The sequence below is a fragment of the Prunus dulcis genome, chromosome 8, assembly GCF_902201215.1.
Source record: "Prunus dulcis chromosome 8, ALMONDv2, whole genome shotgun sequence".
NCBI classification, from domain to species: domain Eukaryota; kingdom Viridiplantae; phylum Streptophyta; class Magnoliopsida; order Rosales; family Rosaceae; genus Prunus; species Prunus dulcis.
Window position 1 is genome coordinate 11,489,000 of NC_047657.1, and position 23,498 is coordinate 11,512,497.

The following is a 23,498-nucleotide window of genomic DNA, read 5'->3' on the forward strand; positions in this document are numbered from 1 at the left end:
CCAAGAATCAAGATTCTCCGTCTATTAGCTGGAGGGTTTCCTTTTGTATAATGAAGTCGAGGGAAAAAGAGAGGTACTAGCCAACATCGGTCTTGGTTGTGTAACACCCCGACCCCAAATTTAACTCTTATTTAAATTATTTATTTATTAAGGGCATTTTAATTATTTATTTATTAAGGGCATTTTGGTCATATTCTTGACCGGAGAGAGTTTAGGGTAGTGACTAGTATTTTTGGATAGGTCATACTGAGACGAGTCCGTAGACACGTAGTGGGCCCAATTCGGAGTTGGAACGAAGAAGTTACGAGCAAAACAAGTTCAGTGGCAAAATCGTAAATATTTCGAAGTTGTTTTTTTAAAACCAGATTTCTCTCTCTCTCTCTCTCTCTCTCTCTCTCTCTCTCTCCTGCGAAAAAACCCAGAAAATCCCCCCCTCCCTTGCGACGACAGCGACTTCTCGTCGTCGCCACCGCCACCACACGCCGCCACTTGGGGCGGCACCGGTCCCGTTGGAACCACCACACTCCCTACTTTCCATTCCACCCCAGCGCCGCCTCGATCCGCCACCGTGGTCGCCGGAATCAGCCACGAAAGGCAGCGGTTTGGACAGATTTTTACCAAACTTTCGACCCTTCGTTCTCTCTCATTTCTCCACCAAATTGGACGAGTAAGGTATGGTTTTCTACCTATTTTCCATGCTCTAGCTGATGGTTGGGTAGGATTTCGTTAATTTTGAGCGTAGATTAACTGATTTCCAACTTAGGTTTTGGCCGGTTTTGGGTCTCCGATTCCGGCCACTTCCGGTCAGTTTTTGGGGTAAGCCCAAGAACAAAAGTGACTCCAAATAGGGTGTTATACCTAGGGTAGAAGTCTTGGCCCGAGATGTTGAGATTTTCCGGCGAACCTTTATCGCTTTGGACACCCACACGCTGCCCGCGCGTGTGGCAGCGCGTGGGCACTGTAGCAGAGGGGTATTATTGTCCCAATGCGATCTCCTGCTTGTCACGAGTGCGTAGGATTTCGCGGATCTCAATTCGGACGTCGTTTGACTATCGAACGGACGATCGCATATTGGGCGTTATCCGGGTTCGATAGGATGGGACCGTCGGATGGTCCCAAATTTAATATATGTTAATCTGGGTAATTCTAGGATCGTGTAGGAATTCACGGATCGTGAATCGGAGCCCCGGATGTTCCGATTTAATAATTTAAAAAGTATATTTTATATTAACCGTTAGATCGTGCGATCGTGAGCGATCCGACCGTCCGATCTGAACCAAACTTGCAGGACAAGTGTCCTATACCTTATAGAACCCATAGGAACTTTCGGATCGGAATTTGGAGGTCGTGGTCCCCGTGGGCCCGTTTGACCAGGGTTAGGGTAGTTTGACCCTTGGTTGACCGTGAGTCTCCCGGAGTAATCTCACCTTCCCAGGGGGATTATCTGGTGTTAGACTATTGTTGGGGTTTACGCAATATTAGAATATTTGTTTATATAATTAAAATTATATATGTTTGTACAAGGGTACAAAAGAGTCTAGAATGTCAGTTTGGAGTGCTATACGCACTACCTTAAGTACCTCCCCGGATTTTGGATTCACTACAAGCACCACCAAGTGAAATTCAGGTCTCACGTGGCGTAGGTTATCCGGCGTTGAGACAGACCCCATACGTGGCGTTGGTTGTACCGGCATATGGGGGGATATTGTGATATTGTGTTGAGGTCGCACGTGGCGTAGGTTATCCAGCGTGTCGACAGCCCCATACGTGGCGTTGGTTGTACCGGCGTATGGGGAGATTTATGATATAATGTTGAGGTCCCGCGTGGCGTAGGTTATCCGGCGTTGGGACAGGCCCCATACGTGGCGTTGGTTGTACCGGCGTATGGGGAGTTATGTGATATGACGTGCAGGTCTCGCGTGGCGTAGGTTATCCGGCATTGAGACAGACCCCATACGTGGCGTTGGTTGTACCGGCGTATGGGGAGATATGTGATAGTATGGCATGGTCGCACGTGGCGTAGGTTATCCGGCGTGTTGACAGACCTCATACGTGGCGTTGGTTGTACCAGCGTATGGGGAGATTATGTGGAATACAGAGAAAGAAAATGAGGTATCGCCTAAGTGTGGAATTGTTGTATGGAAGAACTACGTGTGGCTTGATCCCTCAAGGAGGGTACGTAGGCAGCCTAAGGTCATTAGGCGCAGCCGCAGACTAAATATTAGTCATAATTTGTATTCGAATTGTTTGGTAGTTGGTTGAGATTTAATGGAAGGCCGAAGGCCATTTGTGTGAATTGCATGAAATTATATTGTGCATGCTGCCAGTTGGGGATATTAAATGTGTTTTTATGCAGGTGAAATTTTGGGAAATGTCCAATTTATGGGGGAGACTCTGCCGAAATTTCGGTAGAAAGTCTCGGTCTTTAGTAAGTGGGCCCGGCATCGGGGTGATGTCAGGAATTCTAAAGGGTTCGTCTCGAATTATGGGGAAAATTCGGGGCGGGTCCTTTCATTCTAGGACATGACAAATATCCTCATAAAACCACAATCTACTTCGTTTGCCTGGCTCAGATGGTGACTCTTGGCGAACTATTTCTTTACCCATTTCTTCTAGCAAGTGATGCATCCCAATACAATCTCTCTCATCAATACTTATGAGGGCCTTTTCCACGAGCAATACAATACTATACTTAGGGTTGAGGTCACAAATTTCTAGTATTTTTATCACATAGTTTTTATTTTCCCCTCTAAAGAAACAAGCAGTGTGCAGGAAAACATTTTTCACATGCTCTTCTAATGCATTATAACTTGTTTTGAGAATTTCCTGAATCTCTTTGTTTGGAACTCTTTTATAGCCATCTAATGCAGATTGCCATTGATCAACACTTTTGCCACGTAGAAGTGAGCCAAAAACCATTAGAGCTAATGGAAGGCCTTGAGCATAGTGTACGATAGTTTGTGCGAGTTTCTCGTACTCATCATGCAAATGTCTGTTTCTTGAGGATCCATTCCAACTGCTGAAGAGCTCAAGAGCTTCATGAGGATCTAATTCCTTGACCTTGTATATCCGATTGACTTCGTGCGCAGTTAACAAATGCTGATCTCTTGTTGTTATGATAATTCTGCTGCCTGAACCAAACCAATCAAACCCTCCAACTAATGTGTTTAACTGGTTCAGTTCATTTACATCATCAAGAATCAAAAGAATTTTTTTGGCCCTCAACCTATCCCTAATCACATTGATTCCTTTATCAACATCGGTCACCTTTAATTCCTTTCCCCTTAGAATCTCATACAGAAGACAATTTTGTAGTTCGACTAGGCCTCCATATGGTATTGATCTTTCTCTAACATCTTTCAAAAAACAACTAGCTTCAAACTTGTGGGCAATTGAATTATAAACAGCTTTAGCGATTGTTGTTTTACCTATTCCGCCTGTCCCCCATATTCCTACCATGCGAACGTCAATTTGCCCAACATCTAAAAGCTTATATACCTCACATGCACGGGAACTTATTCCAATTGGGTACTTCGCGACATTCAAAAGGGTACAATCTAATACTTGTAGGGAAATGTTTTCAACAATGTCATGAATCAACTTTGATTCGTTCCTGCCATTTAGAAGTATACAAAATATTTAATGAAATGATGTTTTGTTATATATGGCTAAATGTTAAAATTAATGCACAATTGTCTTGAATAATATAGAAAAATTTAGAAAAATTGAGAGAAGTTGACAAGCTAAAGTCACTAAAAACATCTTACTAATTATATAATGTATTATAACTAAAGAAATTTAAAATAAGAAGAAAAATTGTGGCTGAAAATGACTTTGAAAAAGTACCGACTTGTCCAAGCAAAGGTGCCGACTTTAGCAACTCTATAACTGTGCTAGCAAGCCCACTTATGTATTCAAGCAAGAAAAGCCAAAAAAAAACTACAGCTGTCAAACTCTCTTCATCAGCCAAACTCTAGTATTAAAGCCTTGTACCTTTCCTATTTTAATCAATAAAATAAAACTACTTTGTTACTTTTTTAAAAGTTTTCTGTTCCAAGTTAAGCTATTGTCCTAAACACTACCAACTATTCTCTAAACCTCTTCTCCCTTAAACTAACAGTGGTATCAGAGCTTGTTCCGATCAACCTTCAGCGCTGGTTCACTCTAGTCCTTCATCATGTCTACCACTAGCTAGAACTTTGACCCTCTTCCTATTTTCACCGGAGAAAACTATGACTTCTGGAGTATTAAAATGAAGACCTATTTTATGTCTCAAGATTTATAGGACATAGTTGATAGTGGCTTCAATAATCCAGAAAATCCAACTGTGGAACAGTTGAGACAACTGAAGATATAAAGATCAACAAAAAGATGCAAAGGCCTTATATGCTCTGCAACAAGTCTTGCATGATACAATTTTTCCAAAGATCATGGGAGCCACAACTGCAAAGGAAGCATGGAATACCTTAAAGAAGGAATTTCAAGGCAATGCCAAGGTACATGCAGTTAAACTACAAACTTTGAAAAGAGAGTTTGAAAACATTAAAATGAAGGATTCTGAGACCACACAAGACTATTATGCTAAAATAAAAATAATCAATAATCAATTGAGAGCTTATGGAGAAAATATTAATGATTCAAGAATTGTAGAAAAAAAAATACTCATAAGTCTTCCTTATAAGTATGATCCTTTAATTACTGCCATTGAACAAACAAAAGATTTAACTAGTCCGTCAGTGACAGAACTAATGGGCTCTCTTGAAACTTATGAGAAAAGACTGAGTAGGTGAAATAAAAATTCAATTGAAAGCGACTTTTAGTCAAAACTAAATTTAAGGTCTCAGAAAACTAAGGAAGGGGAAAGGAAAATTGGAGAAAGTTCTAGAAGAGAAGATTATAAATCCAATAAGAATTGGGAAAATAAAAAAACTATCCTCCCTGCGGAGTGTGTAAAAACACAAACCACGTGGAAAAATATTGTTGGTCCTTGGCAAGCCCAAATGTCGAAATTGTAAAAAATTGGGGCACATAGAAAAAGATTGTCAGACCAAGAACTATCAAGCCAATTACTCAGAAAAAAGTGAGAAGAATGAGCATGTGTTTTATGCTCATCAAGCCACACCATAAGGAACCAACAAGAAATGGTATATTTACAACGGCTGTAGTAACCACATGACTACAGATGAAAGCATCTTCTCCAACATAGACAAGTCCGTAAATTCCCAAGTAAAACTAGGAAATGGAACACTGGATGAGACAAAATGAAAACGTACAATCTCTATCCAAACTAATAAAGCAACAAAATATATTAAAGATGTTCTATTAGTACCAAGCTTGGAGCATAATCTATTAAGTATTGGACAAATGATTGAAAATGGATACTCTTTGCACTTTTCTGGGGACTCCTGCACAATATTCGATAAAAGAAATAAAAATCACATAATAACACAAGTAAGGATGGAAAATAGAAAATTTCCCATCAAATGGGAATTAGTAAAAGCCACAGCCATAAAGCAGAAGTAGAAGATTCATGGTTATGGCATAGAAGATTTGGCCACTTTAATTTTTATGCGCTAAAAACTCTTTATCAAAAGAATGTGATGAGAGACCTTCCAAACATAAAAGAGATCCATAATGTCCGTAAAGGTCGCCAACTTGGCAAACAACATCGACAAGCATTTCCAACTGGAAAGGCTTGGAAAGCTAACGCCTTGTTGGAGCTTGTTCACACAGATGTTTGTGGACCCATGAGGACTCCATCTCTTGATAACAATAGGTACTTTATCCTGTTTATAGATGACTATACTAGAATGACGTGGGTTTATTTTCTACGAGAAAGATCAGAAGTATTTAATATCTTCAAAAAATTCAAAACCCATGTCGAAAAATAAAATGGCCACTATATTAAAGCTCTAAGAAGTGATAGAGGAAAAGAATATACCTGTCATGGAGATGGAGTAGAGCATCAACTAATAGTTGGCTATGCCCTTGAACAAAATGGAGTCTTAAAAAGAAAAATAGAACTGTCATGGAGATGGCAAGATCCATGAAGTTTGAAAAAGGCTTGCCAAACACATTCTGGGCAAAAGCTGTATATACAGCAGTATACTTACTATAAGACTCCTATTGAGGCTTGGAGCAATATAAAGCCATCAGCAAAGCATCTCAAAGTATTTGGATCTTTGCTATGCGCACATTCTTAAGGAGAAAAGACACAAGCTAGAAGAAAAATCTGAAGTTGGTATATTCCTAGGATACAATTCCTAATCTAAAGGCTATCGAGCCTAAAATCCCAAAACTAAGAAGTTCATGATAAGCCGAGATGTTGAGTTCGATGAATTGGCGTCATGGAACTGGGAGGAAGAAAAAATTGAAAGGAAAAGTGTTACTATAACACAACCATGCAGAGAGGAAACTGAAGAAACCCCAAGTACAACTCTACCACCTACAACTCCTCCATCTATACAACATGAAGGCTCTCGAGAACCAAGAACTAGATCACTCCAAGATATATATGAGACTTCAAACTTCATAACTATAAAACCAGAAAGTTTTGAAGTTACAGTAAAAGAAGAAATATGGAGAAAAGCTATGGAAGAAGAAATCAAAACAATTGAGAAAAACAAAAGATGGGAACTCGTTGATCGACCACAAGACAAAGAGATCATTGGGGTTAAATGGGTCTATAAGACCAAATTTAATCATGATGGATCAATACAAAAGCATAAGGCAAAGCTAGTAGCTAAAGGCTATTCACAGCAGTCGAGCATAGACTACAACGAGACCTTTGCACCAGTTGCAAGACTTGACACTATAAGAGCACTGGTAGCACTAGCAGCTCAAAAGAAATGGAGAATTTATCAGTTAGATGTAAAGTCTGCATTTCAAAATGGAGAGCTCGAAGAAGAAATATATGTGGAGCAACCACAAGGATTTATTAAGCAAAGAGGAGAAGATAAAGCACTCAAGCTAAAGAAATACAGATTCAAGCAAGCCCCACAAGCATGGAACAGCTGCATAGACAAGTATTTCATCAACGCAGGCTTTAGGAGGAGCAAAAGCAAGCCTACTCTCTACACCAAAACTCAAGGTAATTGCGATATCTTGATCGTCTCTCTACATGTGGATGACCTCATCTACACTGGAAACAATGAAGAAATAATTCAAGAGTTCAAAAAAGATATGATGAAAACATTTGAGATGAGTGACCTTGGGGTGATGCATTACTTTTTGGGCATTGAAATAAACCAAGAAGAAGATGGAATCTTCATATGCCGAAAAGAGTACACTGAGAATCTTTTGAAAAAATTCAAGATGTACGGGTGCAAGACTATGGTTACTCCACTGAGAAGCTCCCAATGAGACTTCTGGAAGATGGATCAAGTAAAGTAGATGAATCAGTTTACAGAAGTCTCATTGGGAGCTTACTATACTTAACGACAACAAGACCTGACATCATGTATGCGACAAGCATACTATCAAGATTTATGCAAATTCCAAGCCAAATACATTATAGAGTAGCAAAGAGAATATTAAGATACTTGCAAGGTACAATTGACTATGGCATATGGTATAAGCCTACTATAGATCCAAGACTATTTGGCTACACAGACAGTGATTGGGCTGGATCAGTGGATGACATGAAAAGCACATCAGGCTATGCATTTACAATTAGATCAGGAATATTTTCATGGTCATCAAAGAAACAAGAGAATGTGGCTCAATCATAAGCAGAAGCCGAGTAGTAGCAGCAGCAAGTTCAACATTCCAAGCTATTTGGCTCATAAGAATATTTAAAGATATAGGATAATATCAAACAGAAGCTACTGAAATACTTTGCGACAACAAGTCTACTATAGCAATGGCAAAAAATCCAGTATTCCACAGCAGGACAAAACATATCGCCATCAAGCATCACTTCTTACGAGAAGTCTCAGCAAACAAAGAAGTTGGGCTCAAGTACTGCAAGATAGAGGAGCAAATCGTAGACATCTTCACTAAGGCACTTCCAAAACCAAAATTTGAACTACTACAAAACATGCTTGGAGTAACTCAGATGTGCATTAAGGAGGAGTGTTAAAATTAATGCACACTTGTGTCTTGAATAATATAGAATAATTTAGAAAAATTGAGAGAAGTTGACAAGTTAAAGTCACTAGAAACATCCTACTAATTATATAATATATTATAACTAGAGAAATCTAGAATAAAAAGATAAATTGTGACTGAAAATGACTTTAAAAGAGTACCGACTTGTCCAAGCAAAGGTGCCGACTTTAGCAACTCTATAAATATGCTAACAAGCCCACTTACGTAATCAAGCAAGAAAAGCCAAAAAAATTATAGCTGTCAAACTCTCTCAATCAGCCAAACTCTAGTATTAAAGCCTTGTAATTTCCTATTTTAATCAATAATAAAACTATTTTGTTACTCTTTAAAAGTTTTCATTTCCAAGTTAAGTTATTGTCCTAAATACTACCAATCATTCTCTAAATCTCTTCTCCCTTAAACTAACACTAAAAAAGGCAAATGATACAAACACTCACAAAAAAGAAAATAGAAGAAGAGATTTTTCCACATGAAGAAAGAATTATTTGTCTACATATTATTCTTAGTATTTTTTTTTCTTCTTAAAACAATATACAACAGAACTAATAATTCAAATTATGTTGGATAAAAATTCACCAAGACCTGCAGCATGAGATAATATTGTGACTAAATTACAATAGTTTGCCACATACCCGTCCAAGAAAGACCACCCAGACAAATTTGCTGCTCGTGTAAGAGTCGTCCTCCACCTCAAGACCTTCTCCATGTTGTCTCTGAGTTTGGATTCATGGCCTGCAAGTGCCTGACCAAAACTTCCTCTTTGGTTTCTCACATATGAGGGATCCACCTTGTAGAAAACTGGGAAAACCATTTGGTTCTTCAATTCTTTACACTCAAGAATCTTAACGAGTTCATCCAAGCACCACTTGGAGTATGCGTAGTTTTCAGAGAAGACAATAATAGAAACCATTGACTCTTCAATTGCTTTGAGAAGTGCTGGTGATATTTCTTCTCCTCTACTTAGATCATCATCTATAAAGGTTTTAATACCCTTTTGAACCAAATTGCTGTACAAATGGCCTGTGAAATTGTTGCGTGTATCTTCACCTCTAAAACTAAGAAAGACATCATATGTCTGTGAATGGCGGAAAGAAGAGGCACCTTCATTTGTGGTTGAATCCATTTGATTGCAAAACAGGATGAGATATCGATGTCGGGGAAGGCTCCTTTCCTTTGTTATATATATTTGGTGTTTGTTTAGTCTCCTCCACCTCCACTCATGCGAGCTCGAAAGCCCAAACACCAATAAATATTTGTGCCAACTCTACTCCGCCAATTGCTTGTATTGCGAAGTAGTTTCCTCTGTCATTTTCAGAGTGGATGAGAAGTCAAAAGGCGAATATGAATAAAACAGAAGACTGCACTTTCGTTGCAGCGTACGGTTGTTTCGCAATTCAGAAGTAACGTAGAAGTTCGGCGTGTAGGAAAAAAAGACAAAATGCATAGATGATGAAGATGCATAAAATAACCTCCTCTAAAAAGACAGAACTTTGTCGATCTTTTCTTCGAGCAGATCAAACTTGTTGAGTATCAGAATGAAGGGTGGGTGGTTTCAATTGGGTTGCCACGAAATATATATTACATGATCAAACAGGCTGTTACTAGATAGTAACTTTTTAATTAATGATGCCAAGGGCTAAAATAAGATGGAGGATTTAATCAAACTTGGTTGTTTCATGATGCTATAGTCAATTGTTGCATGACCAATACGTTTTTTTTTTTTTTTTTTTTTTTTTGAAAAGGCAAATTTCATTCCATTAGAAAGGAGGAATAATGGGCATGTAATGCGTGGCCTTGTTATAACCTTCCCGGAGAAACCACACGGGAAAAATTCCGAAATAGAAAAGAGTACCACAAATGCTGATGAAGTACACAACAAGGAAAATTACATAGCATCAATAATCCTCCTTTTTAGTTGAAGAGGGTTTTTATTTTATTTTATTTTTTTTGTTTTTGGTTTTCTCTGTTTATGTTCTTGGGATTTGCAGTACTTTACTTTGTTGTGACCAATGTTATGTCTAGAGTACCCAATGTTATATAACTCCCTCATTGTAATTTCTGTAACTCATAACTCGCAAGAAATAATTCAACCTCCCCATAGTTTAGACAATAACTATTTAATTAAAGATTACAATCTGGTTTGGTTAAGTTAACTGACTATATATATATTATAAATAAATAAAAACAACTTCTGTTTTTTGTTTTTGTTTGTTTGTTTGTTAAAAAATAATATATGGTTTAATGGGTTGTCCTGTTAAAGGAAAGCTTGGAGGCAATAATTTAAACTTTTGGAAAAACAATAATCCCAAATGTAAGAACCATTCATCCGCTAAATAGCTTGCAAAAATATAATTAAAATGGGAAAACCAAAAACAAATACACTAGTAATAAGTTTATGTATCTACTAAAACTTAATTACATGGAGGCAATCTAATGGATCACTAATGATTTTTTAATCAAAACAACCTAGTTATATATAATTACTGAAAAAAATAATATCATTTTTCACCGCCCGAGAAGCGAGCAAAGGTCCTTCAACAAGTTAAACATGTTCACAAGGTGTCACCAAAGCACAAAACGGTCCATAAGCAAACGAACTGTGGCCTCTGAAAGCGTAGAGGAATCCAAGTCCCTCTGAATCTGAGCCATTCTGCTGCTCTCTTTTCTCGCTTCTTTCAACACTTGCTGTTGTTCTTCAACCTCATCATCACCTTCTCCTTGTTTTCCCTTTGATGAAAACACCAGTCGCTTCTTAGCCCCTACCTTGTCTTTCAGCTTTGCCAACTCGCTCATCCAAACCTCCACCACTGCAGACATGCTTGAACTTGAAAACATGAAAACTGGCTTGGTCTTGACTCTTTGAGTTTGATCAAGGATGATGAGGAGAGCTGGCTATTATGCTTGTTGGGTTATATAGAAGAGAGAGAGAGAAAGAGGGCCATGCCCTTCATGTGGTTTGGATTGGATGAGAAATCAGTGTGTCACAGACAGCCGTTGGTTATGGGCTCGCACACAGGATTTAGTTTTAGGAATATTCCAGAGAGAGAGAGAGAGTAGAAAGTGGGGTATGAGTTTTGTTGAGTGAATGAAAAGCTTCCCCGTGGGCGCACGGAACTCTCTTCTTTAGATTGTGGGCGACTTGGCATATTACTATTCATCAATAGTATCCATTGCATCTTAGTTTTTCTTTTGTCTTATTCCAACATTGCAAATCTAGCTTCCGGGTCAACCACCTCTTCATCATCATCTTCAGTAAAAGTAGCCATCTTCATTATCTTCACAGCTGAAGTAGTCATGTTCCGAGTCTTGCTCATCTTCACATAGATCAATACAATTATCTCCATCAAACCTCTCATTAACATCTTCCAAGTCATCGGATTCAGACTCACCATCTTCCGGAAATATAGACAGGTCTTCATCATCCTGTGTCATTACCAGGTGGACCCCGAAGCTTTTACAACGCAGCGAATCTAGTGTCAAATTCAGAAAATTAACTCGACACACAAAAGGCGACTGCAGCCAGGTAATCTGATCATCCCGGTAAGACATTTCTCTGAATCGAATATAGCACAGCCACACATGACCTGACCCTATAACATGACCTGACCCTATCTTTCTGAAAATGTCATCGAACTGAATAAAATGAGGCAGCATTCCTGGTTGATTGACGGAAATTTTTGTTCGAAAATGATCGTAAACTAGTCTTTTATTTTGCAGGTATTCAACATCAGCGTATAGAGCCAAGCCTTGGTTCTGGCATTTGAAGTTTGGAGGGATTTCAATCAAAAATTCACATGCTTCATCACACTCCTTCACATCCTTACGACAGCTGAACAACGTCGAGAGAGCTTCAAAACTTGCTGGAAATACAACCTGAAATCCAAGTTTCTGTGAAGACAGAAGGTGATCAAAGAAGAGTGTGATCTGCTCCTTTGCTAAAATGTTTTGCTTCTTTGTGAGGTCACGAGCCAGATTGCCGCAGAGTCTCTGGCAATTACACAAGTCCACCAACTCAATCATTTGCATGTCTTTTTTACCTTTCAGAATGTTGGACAATGATGAAAACCTTTCCAATGATACGCAATCACTCGCCTCTAACTTTACTATTTTTGGTGGAAGTTCCGGAATATCTCGAAGCCTCTTGCAGCCATGCAAGAAAAGCTCCCGCAAATTGACAAATTTCGTAATGCATTCGGGAATACTTACAAGGAAATCACATAGTGTTAGATCAAGTACGCACAATGTAGACACATAATCTTCAGACTCCACTTTATTTGGAAATGTAACAAGCTTTCCACTTCCTCGGAGATCAATTTCATTTAGATGTTCCAACTCATAAATGCTGGGTGGCAGATTCGTAAGATTTTCACAACTCCTTAGGTCTAAAAATTCAAGACTTATGAGATATGCAATTGACGCAGGCAATTCTTTGACGCCACTACCAGATAGAAACATGCAACGTAAGGAATCCATCTTTCCCCCAATTTCAGGGAAAGTCTCCAGTCTTCTGCAATCTTCAAGATTGAGAACTTGTAGAGATTTTGACTTGATTATTGGAAATAGTGTGAGGTTATGGCATCTCACAAGACTCAAGTCAACAAGCTTATCATGAAATCCAACAGAAGGATGAACCTCAACTAAACTCGTGCAGTCGTCTAGATTCAAGGACTGTAAGTTTGGAATTCCAGAGATATTTGGGGTTTTTGTTAGGAATTCACAGCTCACAAAATTCATGGACCTCAAATTTTGCAAACGCTATATAAGACAAAAATAGAAAAGAAAAAGAAGGATCAAACGATAAGGCATAAACAAGTGCAAGCCATAACTCCAAAAACTTAATAAACTTTTGAAAATAAGAAGGGATGAAAATAATTTAAATTACCTTGAATCCCTCCCCAAGTTGTGACAAGCGGCTACAAGGCATATAAAGTTCAACAAGTTTCCTTGGATTGAAAGTAGATGGTAAAGTTTGTAGAGGACAATCAGGCCAATGAAGAAACCTCAACTCATTAGATAGATAATCCACGTGATCACCATAAAATCGTGCATTCACATTGATGAAAAGTAGAAGGTTTTTCATCTTTGAGAAGCTGTCACCACTCAAGCATATGTCATCTGGTGTCGGAAACTTTGCTATGATGCCTTTAATATTGTTTGTTCCCTATTATCAAAAAGCAGTAGTGTTAACATACAAAGCTCTTTAGCAAATAAAAATGCAAGTGTACACATCACACACACACAGACTTACTGTTCCTTCTGTTAGAACACGACAAACATCCTCGTGAAACCACAATCTGCTACGTTCACCAGGCTCATTTGGCGACTCTTGATAAACTAATCCTCTACCCAATTCTTCAAGCAAGTCATGCATCCCAATTATGTCTTGTTCAATATTTATGAGGGCCTTGTCTACGAGTACTTTAATAGCATACTCAGGCTTGAGGTCACAACCTTCCAGGATCGGTATCACATGGTTCACCTTTCTACCGTTAAAGAAACATGCTATGTCAAGGAAAACTTCTTGCACCGAATATTCCAATGCATCATAGCTTATTTTGAGAGTTTTTTTAATGTCCGAGTGCAGATTCCCATCCAATGCATGATGCCACTCATCTATACTTCTACCACATAGATGAGAACCTAAAACCTTGAGAGATAAAGGAAGACCTTGAGCATGCTTTACCACAGTTTCTGCAGCTTTCACATAATCATCATCCAAATTTTTATTTCTCCCACCAATCCAACTAATGAAGAGATCAAGAGATTCACCAAAGTTTAATTTCTTGGCCTCGTATATAATACTAACTTGATGAGAACTTAGCAAATGCTTATCTCTTGTCGTTATGATAATTCTACTGCCCAAACCAAACCAATCACAACCTCCAACTAAGTTGTTTAACTGGTCCAAATGATCCACATCATCTACAATTACAAGGACCTTTTTACGACTCAACCTTTCCTTTATCACACTGATTCCTTTATCAGCACTGGTAACCTTTATTTCCTTTCCTCTTAGAATCTCATAAAGAAGAAGATTTTGTAGGTCGACTAGGCCTCCATATGGTATTGATCTTTCTCTTACATTTTCCAGAAAACAACTCCCTTCAAACACATGGGCCAGTGAGTTATAAACAGCTTTAGCAACAGTTGTCTTTCCTATTCCACCATTCCCCCATATTCCTACCATGCGAACATCTTTTCCGTCAACATTTAAAACTTTATGAAGATCTCGTACACGAGCCTCTATTCCGACTTGGTATTTTGCCACATTGATATGGGTATCATATAATACTTGTAAGGAAATCTCGTTGACAATGTTCTGTATAAATTCAGTTTCACGGCTGCCAATTTCAAGAACAAACAACATTTAAATAAAATGGGATTTTTCTATATGTGTTTTAAAGAAGTGCTCGACTCGATACTAGTGTAAATTATGTCGTGAATCTATATATGTAAAGCAAAAGGCAGAGAATGATGAAACATTCAAAATACCAGAAAACTGTAGAACTACAGTATTACACAGGCATATTACACGAAGCCTTGTAATCTCCTCTGTTTCTATATTACTGTGTTTCTATTAGATTGTGTGAGGCTTAGATATAAGACTAGTCTTTGGCTTTCTAGTAGATTTCTTAGTTACAATTAATACACATTACAACACTTCAATCCTATTTATTCGCAAGTTTTCCTGCAAGACCGACTTGACCAACCGTCATGTCTACGACTTGGCTCTTTCGGATTCTAAATTATTACTCTAGAGATTTCTACCAAATGTCCATCACATTTTAACAGTTAAAATAACAGATTCTGCAACCCTGGGAGAAATAAATTGAAATTAAAGCAGAGCCTCCGGATCCTAAATGTATATTAAAGATAGAAATATACCGCATTCAGAAAAGAAGAAAACATACCCCTCCAAGTAATGCGACCCAGACAAGTGTGCAGCTTTTGTAAGAGCCTCCTTCCATCTCAGCACCTTCTTCATATTGTCATGGAATTTTCTTTCATCATGGTTTGTAAGTTTCTCGTCTTCGAATTTACGTTCATGGTTAGCAAGTGCCTCACCGTAACTACCTCTTTGATTCCGTACATCCGAGGGATCCACTTTGTAGAAAACTGGGCAAACCATCTGTTGCTTTGATTTTCTACACTGAATGATATGAACAAGTTCATCCAAGCACCACTTGGAGGATGCATAATTTTCAGAGAATACGACGACAGAACACCTCGATCCTTTAATTGCATCGACAAGTGTTTGTGATATTTCTTCTCCTCTTGGGAGCTCATCATCTATGAAGGTTCTGATGCCCCTCTGGACCAAATTTTTGTGTAGATGGTCTGTGAAATTGTAGCGTGTGTCCTCACCTCTAAAGCTGAGAAACACATCGTGGGTCCATGAATTGGTGAAAGAAGAAGAAGAAGAAGGGGAAGGAGCTCCTAATAATCGAGTGGTGTCTAGATCCATATTGTTGAAAATTGAACAGGCTGAAGGGGTTGGAAATTATAGTGATTAAGAGTCTCTGGTTGGTAATGTCAGTGGGGAGAAGAATCATGTGAGTGAAAAGTGTCTTCGTCTAACAAGAAAACAAATTTATGGTTAATCATTCTTAAACAATTTAATAAAGTTGCGGACTCAAATTATGAGTCTGCAAAGTTGGAGGAAAAAAAATATAAGTCTTGAAAATACATGAATAGTTATATTTTGGAAGGTGAAAATTTGAGTTTAGCCCCAACATAATTGGAGATGATAAAGAGCAAAAGTTGTTACTATTTATGCGAAATTGATAGAGAAAAGTGTTCTACACTCTGTTCTTAAGACAGTTTACGCCCCACTACGTTACTCATGGCCGCACTGGTCTGCTAAGATACAACCACCCAATTGTAACTTTTGTCATTTTACATTTCAAACTTCAATTTCAGTCTGCAATTAGACCATGGCCAGTATTAACTAGTACATGAGTCGTTAAAACACCTTGCAGTTACATAAAAATTTGAATGCAAACCCTTTGTGTCTAAAAACAATTCTGCACTAAAAATTTTGAAAAAATAATATCGATGCCTTTATCAACAAAATGGCCTAATTCACAGAATTTAGGTAAATTTTAAACAAAAATTGATTAAAAAAAAAAACAAGAGAAATGCCATCATATTTTAATCCCCACTAGATACATGCGCGCTTAGGATATTCATTCGGATATAAAATCAATAGGATCTAAAATTTGGTGTTTATCGGATTTAGGATTATAAGCTAAATTTGATAGTCTCAATACAACTTGAATTGAATTCAGTAATCTTATTATAATTCACATTGTTTGTTAGCTTGTAATATAATCACTTTAAATCACTCTAACTCACTATACAACACATTTCATTCAATTCTTTTGTGCCAAAATAATTGACTACTTGAACATCTTTTAAAAGTTTCATTACGTCAATGGTGTATAACTCAGTTGACTGAGCTCTTCCACCTCCACTCATGTAGGCAAAAGTTCGAGACACTTAGGCACCTAATGAATATTTGTGTAAACCATCCCCCCAATCACTTGTACTATAAAAAAAGATTCATTACAAATTTCCATGTTTTTCTTATCATTTCCATTATTTTTTTTAAAAATCTAGTTTTTATCAATATTGATAATTTTTCATAAATATATATTTTCAAATTTTTAGACCACAAATATTTTTGAAACCATCGATATTTAGTACCTTACTTCTTACCAAAAAACTTTCTGTAAGGATTGTATTTTGACATGTTTGTTGTTTGGCTCTTCTCTTGTATTTCACAAAACCATTGTATTAATTCTTGTTATAGACTAGAGGTTTTGTTTTCTAGATTCCAAAGCTTGACATTTGTTTTATCATTTAAGACATTTTCTTGTCATTCCACTTGCGACACCCATGCTCCCTGGTTATCTCATTCCCTAGGTTGTCAGCTCTCTGTCTACAAAAGGAATAATTCTTTCTTTATCTTTGGTGGTGGTGTCTTGAGCCGCTCCCATGCTAAAAGTCTGGAGCTTGAAAAAACAGTGTGATTTTCAAAAGCTCTATATATATTCTTCTAGACAGAGTTGCAAAAACAACTTTTTGACTCATGCATTTTTAATAGATGACTTATGCCTTCTCTCTAGATATACTCTGGACATGAAAACCGAGAGGGAATAAAACTCTGAAAAGAGTTTGCCATCAGCCAAAGTTCATACTTCTGAGGGTTATGAGAATGATTGCATTCACATAAATGCTTCCCCAAGATGACTTTAAATCTTTAATGGCTGGCTGTTTTTTCTTCACTTCAATCTTCTTTAATGTTTCAGCTAGTATATGTTACTTGAGAGTATACGATTGATAGTATACATATAACCTTCTCCATGTATACATTTACAAGATTGCGGCTGCAAACCTTTTCTTTGTTGTTGTTATGTTGAATTAAACTACATGCTTCAAGTACTTTACTTCTAGTTTATTCTTCAGGACACTTAGGTTTCATTTGTCTAGCTCAATCATTCTCTGCGATTGAGATAGATAAATCTATGAAATCATAACTCACCTCATACATCAAATTTACATACAACTAGAGCTTGGTGCTCTTGAGAGGATTTGATGCTAAGAGATAAAGAAAAGGTGCTTGTTGAAAGGTTGATTGAAGCTGCCTATAGATGATAGATTGAGCTAAGTCTTCTTTCATTTTTCTTGTATTTCTTAATGAGTGGATTGGATCTCTCCTGACTTGGTGCTCCCAGTTGTTCACCTACTTGGGTTTTCTGGGTCAACAACTCTTGTGTGTCGTTTACTTTCAGCTGTTAATTGTCTTCCCTTATTAATCACATATTGGTTTGTATGTGTATGTGTATGACTTAACAGAACTTTTTAAAATTGGTAGGTCTTTGACCGGTAGCCTACTTCACTTCACCCCCCTTTGTAGGCTCTTAGAGCTTAGGGTTTGGTTTTACACGTTCCTTATTTATTGTAAAATTAATGAGACTAACTATTTATAACAAAAATCATAATTTCACTCATAATAAGCATCTGTTATAAAATGAACTGGGATATGTGAAAATATTGAGCTGCACGTAAAGTAGATGAGGCGCAGCATTTAACGAGGTTCGGCTATGCCTACGTCCTCGGAGAGCAGCAGCAGTAACCTTTCACTATATAACATAATAGGGCTACAACTTTAGTATTTACAATATGTATGCTCACTGAATTTTCTCTCTAGGAGAATTTCTCTCTGCTCTCTTTCCTCTCTACTCACTCACCCTCTTTCTTCCTTCTCTTCCTCTTCTCTCATTTCATCACACATTACAAGCAAATATAATGCCTATTTATAGGCAAAGCAAATGGCTTGGTTTGGTGGGTGTGTGATTTGGTTTGGTAGGTGTGTGGTTTGGTTTGGTGGGTGTGTGGTTTGATTTGGTGGGTGTGTGGTTTGATTTTGTGTTGAACTTGAATGTTAGTTGGCTATGTGGGCTTCACCCATTCTTCTTTACAACACTCCCCCTTGGAGACCACATGTCCCTAGATTGGTTGCCTCATTAAAACCTTGCTTGGAGAAAACCTAGTGAGGTAGAAAACTGATGGAAGGAAGAAAGAAGAGTACAACAATCTGTATAGCATACTTCTGGATGCTCCCCCTGATTAATATCTCCCCCTGATGTCTTCATGACTATCTTTTGGAGTGAGAATCTTTCAGAGTGAGTGGAGGATGTAGCCATTAATAATTCTCGTAGTTGAGTAAGTAAATATATTTCCAGTGAGCTATCTCTATGTAAATCATAAAATTTTTCAGAGTCCGCGTTTCCAACAAAACTTGGGCTATTTGTAAGTTCACTTGAAAGAATATGCCCGTACATGGTGTTATGCGGAAATAGCATCAAATATACCTCACATCATCCCAAAATGATGGTGATGGAGTTGAGCCTTATCTGAAAATATGATGTCCGGTCCAATATACTTCCGGAAAATCCTTAAAGTGTCCAACGGATAATCCTCATAAAAATGCTTCAATACTTTCTTAGTATAAGCAAGAATCTCGTTGGCATAATGCTCGATCTTTAAGTCGAGACAAATATTTCTGGAACTCTTGAGAAGCTTTAATGTGTTGCAAACACATTATAATCAATATACTCACTGAGGCAATTTATGTACATTAACATTGAGTACAGATTTTGTGCTTCAGGCACATGTCATTCAGGGACTTGCTTCATGCAATTTCAATCCTTTCAAGGATTTTGTTTAAAGGGATTAAACTTTATGACACATTATATAGCTTTAACCTAGCTATTTATACATCTTTAGGAAATCGCTTCTGGCAATATGCTCCGTGCCTTTAATAACCTTTAAAGATAACATGTTGGTCTCCGTAAATGTGCAATAAGGGGGCACAATTGAATTTGTAAATATGGAGAAAACCCAACATTCCTTGTTTATGCCAAAAACATTGTGTCATACAAAGTAGGTATATTCCCTTCTATTCCGAACACCCAAGTATAACTTTCAGTATTAACAAATTTTGGGGTTCGTACTGTGGGTTTGTTCTTTCACGTTCATTCTCATCTATAATGGAATTGCCTCATTCCATTTTGGCCAATGATATTGTCGACATTTAATAATTGAACGTGGTTCCAATCAACACAGCCCATTGATGATTTGAGTAGCTACTCCAAAATCAAAATTTGTCATTCATCAATTCATGATCCCACCATTCTCATGTGCATGCGCATACATCAATTATAAGCATTTCTTTGCTTTTGGGTACCCAAGCCACTGCAGGGGGCTTTTATTATGTGAGAATGTGGATTATAACCTCCAATGGAGCGTTATTTTATAGTAGGGCGTGGATAATCTCCATTTAGGAGTTGGAACATTTAGAACCCATATATCTGTCATGCTGCAGGCATGCCACAGATTAATACATACATGTCAATTAATTTCTGGGACTTTAACCCATACAATTTGCTACGCATTAGGCGTGCACAATATCAATATTGACATGTCAAAGGATTGTCCTTTCGGGACTTCAATCCACATCATTTGCTACGCAACAGGCATGCATCATATTGATCACTGCTATACCCATATTTTGTTCTTATGGGACTTTAATCTGTGCAGTGTATTATCAATGTATCCAACTTGCAATCTGTAAAATTTGCATTAATAATTCATGGATACATACAAGCCATTCTTTTGGAACGGACTTATCTCCCCATTTGGTTACCTTTCAAGATAAAATATCAAATAAGTATATAAGCATAAAATAACACAAGTATTGCTTACATCCTTAGGTGGGAGAAACTTTTCTCAAGTATCATTCAAGCTCATATCGGCCCAGTAAATATAATGTAGCGCTTGATGATCTAGTTATATCCTGCAAGAGCAAAAATCACAATTCTTTTGCCTCTGTCAAAACAAATAACCCTCAGAGTTAGGATCACTTCATGGATTCTTTCTTCAGATGTTCATTCTAAAGAAATAAAATCCCTTATGAACAGAGAGTTATAAAAAGAAAGAAAAGATACAAAAATTGTGATATTGATTGCAAGGTAAGGTAAGCAATCAAGGAAGGAAGCTGGTGGGAGCAGAAAACAAGCTCTCATTTCTCCTAGTCTAGAAGGACCTCAGGAGATTAGAGCATAAGGTCGCCTTCACAGTTCCCTGATGTAGCGGAAACGTGATCAGGGATAGTCTCGCTTCCTGAATGGATGATCAGAGATAGTCTTGCTTCTCGGGCATATTGAGTGCTTACTGATAAGAAAAACAAGTAGATATCGCATCACTAGGTATGGAGAAAACTGGATGTCTTCTGCAAAGAAAATTTCGTTAGTAACACATTTATACACAAATACAATGAATAGGTAGAACCGGTGAATTTCAAATTAACCATAGGAAAATTGCGAGATTCTCGGGATACTTTTGAAAAAGTAGCTCTGTGAAATCCGTAAAGCAAGATCGGCTTTGAAAATAATACTTGAAAACGCCGAAAGTGCCGACAGGCATTATTAGAGGCCACGTGAAGTTTTGGACTCTGGGAAAGAAAAAGATAATATGGGGATTCGAGAAGATATTGGGATCCTGGAAATGTTGCCACATTTTCGCCTATAGATATTGCCTTTGCAAAACTTGATTGGAGCAACTGCGTTTCAACTCAACTTCCTTCATTTTCTGAAACTTTAGTTTTTGTAAGACTTTCTTCAAAACCTTCTTAAAATGGCTTCCTCTTCTTCCTGCCCAAATTATTTCAATTTAAATGATGCTCCCACAACAACCAGTGACGCCAAAGTTTGGCGCCCATCCTTTGTATCCCAAAATCGTCATCTCACAGTTAATGATTCTGTGATGATGAATGATGCTACTGCTGTCATAGTAGCTAGGAATTTCATTACTCCAATGGATGAAATGTTGTTGACAGGGAGGTCTGAGGAAGAGGCTATTGATGACTCAATGGCTTTTAGCATTCAGAGTGCTGCTTCTGTTTCTAACATGGCTGATCGTTTGCGTGCTAGAGCAAACGAGGTTCAGAAGCTAACAACTGAAAATTCGTCTCTTCAAAGAATGCTTCATGAGTCTCAACAGGAGGTTGAGAAACTTAAAGGAGAGAATAATGCCTTGTTGAAACTGGTGAGTTCGTACTCTGTTGATACACTGAGAAGGCTAGACATGCTGCAGGTCTCAAATGAAAGAATTTTGGGAGACCACGAGAGGCTCATGGCTAAGCTTAAGAGGCGCCGTCCTCTTCCTTCAGAGGCTTCCAGAACATAATGTAATTTTATAGATTTTACAGGGCCTGCACCTTCATTGCAGGTGGAAAAATCTATCTGTTATATGCTCATTTCCTGTTATAATAATTGCGCACATTCTTAAACTTGTACCTGTGGTTTTTACGTCTTTTCAAAATGACGGTTTGGAACCTTGTGCCTTATAGGTTCAAATAACCACATCGACTCTCCCAAATTTCATATTTCAATGCATGTGAGCCCGTAACTTTTGGCCCGGGCTAAACACAAACTCAGAATTTATTCGCCCTTTTCAAATGGACATGAAATATGGATTGAGTAAAAGCCACGCTAATATCACAATATAGTAGTGAAGAGCATTAACTACTATATACCCACAACTTCAAGTTCAGGATCTCTCATATATTTGGATCCATGGGCTTCCGGCCCAGATATAACAAAATATGTGGGGAGCCTCAATTCATTATTTGAGGTTTATATTGATATTATCCATTTCGCGGTGTATTCTTAACAACCGGAATTCACAAAATATATTTCTTCCTTGAGGTGATTATAACAAATCGAACTTTATTAAATTCATCATTCTCTTATGCCAAAGAAATATGTGGTGTACCACAATTTGCAATAATACCTCAAGGGTTGTCCATTTAACTGTTGGAACTTTAGGTTCTCAACACTGTTAGATTTTGAACTTCAGGCCAAAATCACATATTCTCATGGTATGGATATTTTTACAATTTTCTGTACATATTTCGGGACTTCAAGTCCTTACATAATTGTCCATATTTTGAGAAACTTCTGGCATCTCATTTAATTGCTCATCCATGAGTTTAAGGAACTGCAGGTTCCCTTTTGTATATAGTGACGGTTTACCCAAAATGGTTAATATTTATGCATACGTCACTATTCATGTGAATAGTACTATTCATCAAGTCATGAATACATATCTATTCATATGTGCAGTACATTTGCCAGTACAGTTATTATTCATGTGTACGGCACTTTTAACCAATACGGTACTGTTACATCATCAAGGAACTCTAGGTCCTTATTTACATGTCAAGGATCAAGGATCAAGGATCTTCAAGTCCGATCTCTTGTTTACAAGTATAGTACCGGAGAGACTGCCAGCTCTCATATCAATATCATCATCAAGGATCTTCAAGTCCTGATGTAATTGTATGATGAGGATCAAGGAACTTCTGGTCCTGATCTGCATACTGTAAAAACTCATCATACAGCACAATTAATCCATAAAATAAATTACTGGTATGGACGATAAACCCGCACCATACTTTAAATAAATGTAAATGTGCGGTAAAATAAATTCATAAATTAAATTGCTTGTTGTATGGACGTTAATCCCGCACCATACCTTAAATAAAATTAAATGTGCGGTAAAGTAAATTCATAAATTAAATTGCTTGTTGTATGGACGTTAATCCCGCACCATACCTTAAATAAAATTAAATGTGCGGTAAAGTAAATTCATAAAGTATGAGGGTTAATTCCACATCATACTTTAAGTAAAAATAAATTTGCGATAAAGTAAACGTGCTTGTATGGGCACTAATTCTGCTCCATATATTTAAATAAAAGTAAAGGCGTGGACGATAAACCCGCACCACCCTTTTAAATAGATAATGTTGTATGGGTAATAAA

The 23,498-nt window shown here is 37.6% G+C and overlaps 4 protein-coding genes across 6 annotated transcripts in view; all 4 read right to left on the reverse strand.

Moving 5' to 3' along the window:
• Positions 1-2,511: 2,511 nt before the first annotated feature.
• Positions 2,512-5,174, reverse strand: LOC117638474 (TMV resistance protein N-like). Its single transcript, XM_034373596.1, has 2 exons — positions 5,155-5,174; positions 2,512-3,613 (listed from the first exon to the last, which is right to left on the reverse strand). Exons 1-2 carry the CDS (start codon positions 5,172-5,174, stop codon positions 2,512-2,514), a joined length of 1,122 nt encoding a protein of 373 aa, XP_034229487.1.
• A 22-nt stretch (positions 5,175-5,196) lies between these two features.
• On the reverse strand, positions 5,197-9,340 carry LOC117637838 (disease resistance protein RPV1-like). Of its 3 annotated transcripts, none has more exons than XM_034372874.1 (2): positions 8,742-9,340; positions 5,197-5,405 (listed from the first exon to the last, which is right to left on the reverse strand). In XM_034372874.1, the coding sequence occupies exons 1-2, from the start codon at positions 9,230-9,232 to the stop codon at positions 5,309-5,311; spliced, it is 588 nt and encodes a 195-aa protein (XP_034228765.1). In that variant the 5' UTR covers positions 9,233-9,340; the 3' UTR covers positions 5,197-5,308. The 3 variants fall into 3 exon arrangements, with proteins under 3 accessions (XP_034228765.1, XP_034228766.1, XP_034228767.1); XM_034372875.1 differs by lacking the exon at positions 5,197-5,405 and adding an exon at positions 7,008-7,141; XM_034372876.1 differs by lacking the exon at positions 5,197-5,405 and adding an exon at positions 7,543-7,962.
• Positions 9,341-11,358: 2,018 nt separating this feature from the next.
• The window catches only part of LOC117638475 (disease resistance protein RPV1-like), a 19,358-nt gene continuing 7,218 nt past the window's right edge, over positions 11,359-23,498 (reverse strand). Inside the window, exons 3-5 of the mRNA XM_034373597.1 lie at positions 13,358-14,118; positions 12,992-13,270; positions 11,359-12,096 (exon numbers count right to left, since the gene is read on the reverse strand). Of these exons, the coding sequence (XP_034229488.1) occupies positions 11,359-12,096; positions 12,992-13,270; positions 13,358-14,118 (1,778 nt within the window). The remainder of the gene's footprint in view (positions 12,097-12,991; positions 13,271-13,357; positions 14,119-23,498) is intronic.
• On the reverse strand, positions 14,931-15,615 carry LOC117637837 (disease resistance protein RPV1-like). Its single transcript, XM_034372873.1, has one exon. The coding sequence runs from the start codon at positions 15,572-15,574 to the stop codon at positions 14,966-14,968; it is 609 nt and encodes a 202-aa protein (XP_034228764.1). The 5' UTR covers positions 15,575-15,615; the 3' UTR covers positions 14,931-14,965.